The sequence below is a fragment of the Herpailurus yagouaroundi genome, unplaced genomic scaffold (genome assembly GCF_014898765.1).
Source record: "Herpailurus yagouaroundi ecotype Mexico unplaced genomic scaffold, PumYag 141, whole genome shotgun sequence".
NCBI lineage: Eukaryota > Metazoa > Chordata > Mammalia > Carnivora > Felidae > Herpailurus > Herpailurus yagouaroundi.
In genome coordinates, this window is record NW_024412396.1 from 9564307 (window position 1) to 9572046 (window position 7740).

A 7740-nucleotide genomic window follows, 5' to 3' on the forward strand; every position below is an offset into this window, starting at 1 on the left:
CCTGGCTGAAGTCGGACGCTTAACCGACTGCGCCACCCAGGCGCCCCGAGTATTTTTTAATATTGCAATCAAATAACTTTTATATCAATAAATGCCTCACAATTATTGGGAAATGACATATTTCCCTTTCTAGATTTTTTTTTTCCCCTGGAAAAGAGGATTATGGATAATTTTGTTGTTTTCTTTTTCTGTGACGGGCCATCACTTGCTTTAGAAGAAAAAAAAGTTTATAGGTAATTAATTGACTTTGAAGGCAAATGGTAATTTTGGTGTCAGTGTTGTTGCCAGGTTAGAGACCTGCTAACTCTCCTGTTAACTCAGTAAGATTTTACTGGTGAGCAGCAAGTGTTAGAACTTTGGAGATGACACTGAGGATGATACAGTAGTTATAAACGTCTTTCCTTTGCCAATACCATGTATTTTTATAAGTCTGATAGATCATAATGCATTTTTTTGGTCAAAAATCTTGGTGTTAAATCAGTAAGCTAAACCCAATATTTGCTTTAGGCCAATTCTGCTTTGTTCTGGGAATACGTCTTTTATTTTAATTTAGTAAGAAAGTGTAGTTTTCTTTGTTTTGTTTTTTTTTTAAACATACATTTTAATGGCAATTTACAAGTCCAGATATTTGCTCATTCTAAATTTTTTTTTTTTTAACATTTGTTTTTGAGAGACAGAGCACAAGTGGGGTAGGGGCAGAGAGAAAATGAGACACAGAATCGGAAGCAGGCTCTAGGCTCTGAGCTGTCAGCGCAGAGCCCGACGCGGGGCTCGAACTCGCAGACCCTGAGATCGTGACCTGAGCCGAAGTCGGACGCTTAACCGACCGAGCCACCCAGGCGCCCCTAGTTTTCTTTTTAGAAGCATCTCATACCTATATCTTAGAAGATTTTTATAGGTATATATATATATATTTGGCTTATATATAAAAAGGCTTATAGCCTATTTATAATATTTGCTTCAGAATTTATGATTCTGAAACTTAATTCAGAATTCCCTTAATTTGACCACATTATTTTCATTTATTTTTGGTAAGGACTATATTTTCATAAGTTTTAAGTGATCATTAAGAGGCTTAAAGCAAATTATGATTACTGATGTCAGCTGATAGCCCCAAAAATGCAAAATAGTGAACATCTCTGGTTGAAGGTGAGCTTTAAATTTCTGACTTGTAAGGGGCACCTGGGTGGCTTAGTCAGTTAAGCATCCGACTTCGGCTCGGGTCATGATCTCATGGCTCCTGAGTTCAAGCCCCGTGTCAGGCTTGGTGGTGACAGCTCAGAGCCTGGAGCCTATTGCAGATTTTGTGTCTCCCTGTGTCTCTGCCCCTCCCCTGCTCATGCTCTGTCTCTCTCCTTCAAAAAAAAGTAAATATTAAAAAAAAGTAAATTTCTGTCTTCTAAAATTTTTATAATGGAATCACTATGATGATAGGCTCCTATAAATTACAGGAATTCAACTGGACTTACTCATCAGGAAACAAAAAGAACAAGAAAGAGAAAACAACAGTTTAAAAAGTGTAAGACACCTGATACTCCATTAATGCATTTGGACCACTAGAGTGTATATGACAGGGGAAAACCTGAATCTGCATTTCCCCTCAGTCAATGTCATGCCCCTTGTGTTTCTGGTTCTGAAATATTCTTGGTCAAGCCAGTTGGTTCATATAGTGATTATCCTGAGGAAAGGCAAGTTCAAAAGTGGAGGAAAAATTGACTGACTCACTGAGGGATGACAAAGTACTGGATAGGTGATTTGGGAGTCTGTCAAAGGTAATTTTCATTAGATGTGATTTTTGTCTCGGGTGTCCCTCATACTCAAAATATGACTCCGTTCTACTTGGGTGCCTGGAATTTAAACTCGTGCCTTTGGTCTGACTTTTTAATGAATAAAATAATAACAAAATGGTCTTCTCTTTCATGAAAGTAAAAATTTTTATATCGTTCTTTGCTTATTTCAGGCTGATTTGGAGCAATACAAAAAAGCATTAACTGATGCAGGATGCAACCTTAATCCCTTACAATATATCAAACAGTGGAAGTAAGTTTTATTTTCTTCTTATATAAAAGAGTACAGTGGAAGTCCCAAGAAGATAAGAATGTTACTAAGAAAATTGAACAGTGCCTTAGTATTTTTTTTTTAATTTGGTGACATAAATATTTCCCTATCCTGCCCTCTCTATCCACAGCTTAAAATTACAAAAAATGGTGATGCCTTTCTTTCCTAGAGAAGTTGATGTTTTCTTCGCTGATTAGATATGAGTGACAAAGACTGAAATGTTTTGGGTCAGCCATCTCAAAAACATCAGAAGAAAATTTTAATTTCACTAGTAGAGAAATGCAGATTAACAAAGCACACAGATACAGTAAAGTGCTGTGCTAAGGATACAGAAAATTAATTGGTGCATTTATATTCTGCTATTAAAAAATATAAATTGTCACCATTTTGCCAGATGGTATAAAATTTTTTTTTTTAAAAATCTTTGTGGGTGTTGATGGGGGGTGGGAGGGAGGAGAGGGTGGGTGATGGGTATTGAAGAGGGCACCTTTTGGGATGAACACTGGGTGTTGTATGGAAACCAATTTGACAATAAATTTCATATATAAATAAAAAAAATAAAAAATAAAAAAAATAAAAATAAAAATCTTTGTGGGGTGCCTAGGTGACTCAGTCGGTTGAGTGCCGACTTTGGCTCAGGTCATCCATCGTCTCACAGTTCATGAGTTCGAGTGCCATGTCGGGCTCTGTGCTTATAGTTCAGAGCCTGGAGCCTGCTTCGGATCCTGTATCTCCCTCTCTCACTGCCCCTCCCCCACTCATGCTGTGTCTCTCTCTCTCTCAAAAAATAAAATAAAAACATTAAAATAAATTTTTTTTAACTCTTTGCATACTTCTAAGGTTTCATTCCAAGGAAGTAATTGGAATTGTAAAATCTTAGAAGCAACCAATCTCAATGTTCAACAGTAAGCATTTCCATAAGATAGAATACAATTGAAAATTAAAATTCATGTGGTATAAGACTAATGACACTGGAAAATGTGTATATGATAGTGAAAAAATAGTTTACAACAAGTGATTTCTCTCTTTGTGTCTAGAGACTCTTCTAGACTTTGGAAATATAATAGTGACCATGTGGAAGGCTCCTTCAGTCATTGAATTTACATTTGAGTGGAGGGAAAATGATTCAACAAATAAGCAAACAAATGAACAGAATACTGTTAAATGATACTAAGTGGTATAAAGAAAATAACACCGAGTGATAAGATCTTAACTTGGGGGTAAGAGTTAAATTTGTTGAGAAGATCAGGGAACGTGTCTGAGTAGGTGATATTTGAGCCAAAACTTAGATGACAGTTTTTACATTATGATCTCTATTATCCATCCATCTATTTTTGTGTGTATTTGTATATATGAACATAAATCTATATACATACAATTGCATACCTTGACATATATTAAAATGTTAAGAGTGGATAACTCCAGGTGGTAGAATTTCTTCCCTTTCATGTGCTTATCTTTATCTTCCAGATTTTTTACAACAAACCTTACTGTCAAAATATTTCTTTTTTTTTCTTTTTTTAACGTTTATTTATTTTTGAGACAGAGACAGAGCATGAACAGGGGAGGGTCAGAGAGAGAGGGAGACACAGAATCTGAAACAGGCTCCAGGCTCTGAGCTGTCAGCACAGAGCCCGACGCGGGGCTCGAACTCACGGACCATGAGATCATGACCTGAGCCAAAGTCGGACGCTTAACTGACCAAGCCACCCAGGTGCCCCTCAAAATATTTCTTAAAATGGGGTGCCTGGGTGGCTCAGTTGATTAAGCATCCAAATATTGATTTTGACTCTGGTCGTGATCTCACAGTTTTGAGTTAAAGCCCCATGTTACGCTCTGTGCTAATAGCATAAAGCCTCCTTGAGGTTCTCTCTCTCTCTCTCTCTCTCTCTCTCTCTCTCTGTCTCTCTATCTCTCCCACAGTTAATAAATACACTTAAAAATATTTCTTTTTTTTTTATATTTCTTAAAATGATTGTTTTAAGACTATAAGATTGAATATGCTTTCTAAGCTCAACAATATGCCAAGTTGTTAACAGTGGTTATCTCTGAGTTTTTGAGTTTGAGTGCTTTTTCAAATTTTTTTTTATGATTTCATTTATTTTTTTAATTATTTATTATGAGTAAACGAGTGGGGGAGGAGCAGAGAGAGGGGGAGAGAGAAGCCCAAGCAGGCTCCATGCTGTCAGCACACAGAGCCTGATGCAGGGCTTAATCCCACAAACAGTGAGATCATGACCTGAGCTGAAATCAGGAGTCAGGCACTTAACCAACTGAGCCACTGAGGCACCCCTAATATTTTATTTTTAAGTAATCTTCTACACCCAACATGAAGTTCAAACTTACAACTCAGAAATCAAGAGCCATGCACACCGACAGAGCTAGTCAGGAGCCTCATTTTTTTTTTTTTTTTTTTTTAAGTCATCTCTACCCTCAACATGGGTCTCGAACTCATGACTCCAAAGTCAAGAGTTAAATGCTCTACTGACTGAGCCAGCCAGGTGCCCCTGCTTTTTCAAATTTCTTTTTATTTCACTATGTTCTTGTAATAAGAAAATATACAATAGACCTCTGTTTAAAAAGAGAAACTGAAAACTACTTATTCAAATTTTTATAATATATACCTTTACACATTGGCTTTGTGGCATATGTCATTGTTCTTTACATTATGATTTGTGGAGAACTCCTTAATCAAACATTTATTGTTGGAAGAGGAAAGCCAGTCTTGGACATCATTTTATATGGTTATAAAATACGTAATTCCTAGCATTTTTCTTTATAATTATAAAGAGTAATACAAGTTTTTTGAAGAAAATTGTATAAAACCCTGTTAGAAAGGAAGTAAAAATTTACTTGTAATATCATCATCCAAAGTCTACAGCTAAACACATTTTCTTAAATAATTACAGTGTTTCTTGGAGCACCTGGGTGGCTCATTCGGTTGAATGTCCAGCTTTGGCTCAGGTCATGATCTCATGGCTGGTGAGCTCGAGCCACAGGCCTGGCTTTGCATTGGTGGAGCCTGCTTGGGATTCTCTGTCTTCCTGTGTCTCTGCTCCAACCCCACTTTCCCACCCTCCCTCCCCGCCCCTCAAAAAGAAACATTTTTAAAAAGTTTTTTTTAATAGTGTTTCTTAAATTTTCTTCAGTGGTACTCTTTAGTGTGTGAATATTGTTTAGCCATAAAAATGTGCCATGATTTATTGAATCCTTCCATATTGTTTAGATATAGTTCATTCTAGTGAAAAATAAGTATTTGTTGAAGGCAGAAATTCTAGTCTACTTCTGAAAACATTTGATTCACATCCTCCTTCCTGAACAAGGTTGTGATTTTTGTGTTTGGGATTTCTCTAATGGTATTTTCAGTGAGTGCTGCCCCAGTTGAAGTAGAGTGTTTTTAACATTTCAATTATCACATCTTAGTGATTTCCATTCCGTTTTTTACTCTCATATGATTGTCTCGTATTTATGTAAACTTTTTTTTCTTTTACAAAAACAATTGAAATAGTTAGGAATCATTATAGAAGAGTATTGAGTCACATAAAAGTGTTTATGGTATGCTATTAAAATGTTACAGAACAGTTTTACAATATATTAATTTTGTTATTAAAGTATATATGTTATATATGTGTGTGTCCAGGGATTAGAGGAATATACACAAAAATCGATGGTGAGCCTCAAAGTGTTAGGGTTCTTTTGGGAGCATTTTGTGTCCTCAATTCTCTATGGTAAACATACTCCCAGAAGGAAAATATTTTTAAAAGCACATCTAAATGCCATCTTTTTGCCAGACTTCAGAAATTGTATAGTTTAGTTAAAGAGAATTCTGGACACTTAGAAAGATTTGAAAAATAAATGACTACATGCAATTAGGTATAAAAGTGTGTGTTGTAGAAAATAACTCTTAAAAGGAAAAATCATTGGGTGGTAGAATAGTTTAATGAAAAAATTGGTTTTGGGGCACCTGGGTGGCTCAGTTGGTTAACCGTCCGACTTCGGCTTAGGTCATGATCTCACAGTTTGTGGGTTCAAGCCCTGCATCATACTCTGTGCTGACAGCTCAGAGCTTGGAGCCTACTTCGGATTCTGTGTCTCCCTCTGTCTCTCTGTCCCTTCCTGGCTCGTGCTTTCTGTTTCTCTTTCAAAAATAAATAATCATTAAAAAAAATTTTTTTTTAATAAAAGAAAAAAGTAGTTTTGAGCAGAGTCTTAAAAGGAAATGCATAATTTCTGTTGGAGAAGAAGGCAGTCCATTTATCCCCCTCAAAGGACAGCATGAACAAAGGCATATGTCTGGTAATGAGGGAGTATGGAATGTGGGGACTGATAAAGAGACTAAACTTAGTTCATGATTGTTCTTTCAAGGCAGCAAGTCTGTTTCATGTTAATGACCAGATATAATAAAAGGAAAAAGTCTTGATGTTTGGGAAATGAATGCATTTGTATTTTTTAAAGAATTTCAAGGGCGCCTCGGTGGCTCATTCAGTTGAACATCCAACTTCAGCTTGGGTCATGATCTTGCAGTTCGTGGGTTTGAGCCCTGCATTGGGCTCTGTGTTGGTAGACCAGAGCCTGCTTGGGATTCCCTCCCTCTCTCTCCCTCTCTTCCTCTCTCTCCCTCTCTTCCTCTCTCTCCCTCTCTCTCCCCCTCTCCCTCTCTCTCCCCCTCTCCCCTCTCCACCCTGCTTGTGCTTTCTCTCAAAATACATAAACTGCAAAACAAAACAAAACAAAATCTCAGTGTTTCAGTACTAATTGTACTGTACTTGGACAACATTATACATGATTACAAATCATATAGTCAACATTTATATAATTGTTTCAGTGCTCATTATACTGAAACATTGTATTATATTCATTGAAAGATGATTCTCTTTTCAGAAATGTCTGCATAGTAAAAGTCAGTGGAGTTTTTAATACTGTGATGCTGAATGTTTGCTCTGATAATCAGTTTTCCAATATAGCTTTTTTTATTTCATAGGGCTTTTGCCAAGATGGCCTCAGCTCCTGCCAGCTATGGTAACACTACTACTAAGCCAATGGGGTAAGTATTTTTAATAATTCTGATGGAATAAGTCTGGTACTCCAGACCATAATTAGACTCTCAAGCCCTAAAAGCACACTGACACTTTGGAGCACCTGAGTGGCTCATTCGGTAAGCACCCAAGTCCTGGTTTCGGCTCAGGTCATGATCTCACAGTTTGGGAGTTTGAACCCTACATCGGGCTCTGCACTGGTAGCATGGAGCATGCTTGGGATTTCTCTCTCCCTCTTTTTCTGCCCTTCCTCAGCTTGCTGTCTCTCTCTCAAAAAATAAACATAAAAAAAATAATAATTAAAAACATAATGTTTTTCAAAATAAACATTTTTTAAAATAAAATGTAAGTTAATATATTTTACATGGTATGAGCTATTGGCTTCTTTTGCTTCCTTGTTCTTAAAACATTACATTTTTTTTATTTTCAGAAGTTATATGAAGGTTAAAGCTACTTTTATATCACTGTTGATAAGTAATACAGATTTGGAGCTAGGCACTCAAGATTTAGCTTCAAGAGAGATGTAGGCATACTATTAAAGGGAGGAAATCATTTAATAGTAGGAGGAGGTCTAGGTCTAGGTCTGACTCCTGACTCCACAGAATCCTATAGTGTGCATGATTTTCAAAGTAACTGAACAAGGTAA

At 36.6% G+C, this 7740-nt stretch overlaps 1 protein-coding gene across 2 annotated transcripts in view; it reads left to right on the plus strand.

Annotated features, from left to right (window-relative positions):
- Positions 1–7740, plus strand: part of SCFD1 (sec1 family domain containing 1) — a 124051-nt gene that overhangs the window by 80021 nt on the left and 36290 nt on the right. For both annotated transcript variants that reach the window (XM_040476855.1, XM_040476854.1), the window contains exons 17-18: positions 1961–2040; positions 7040–7102. In XM_040476855.1, coding sequence (XP_040332789.1) covers positions 1961–2040; positions 7040–7102 — 143 coding nt within the window. The remainder of the gene's footprint in view (positions 1–1960; positions 2041–7039; positions 7103–7740) is intronic.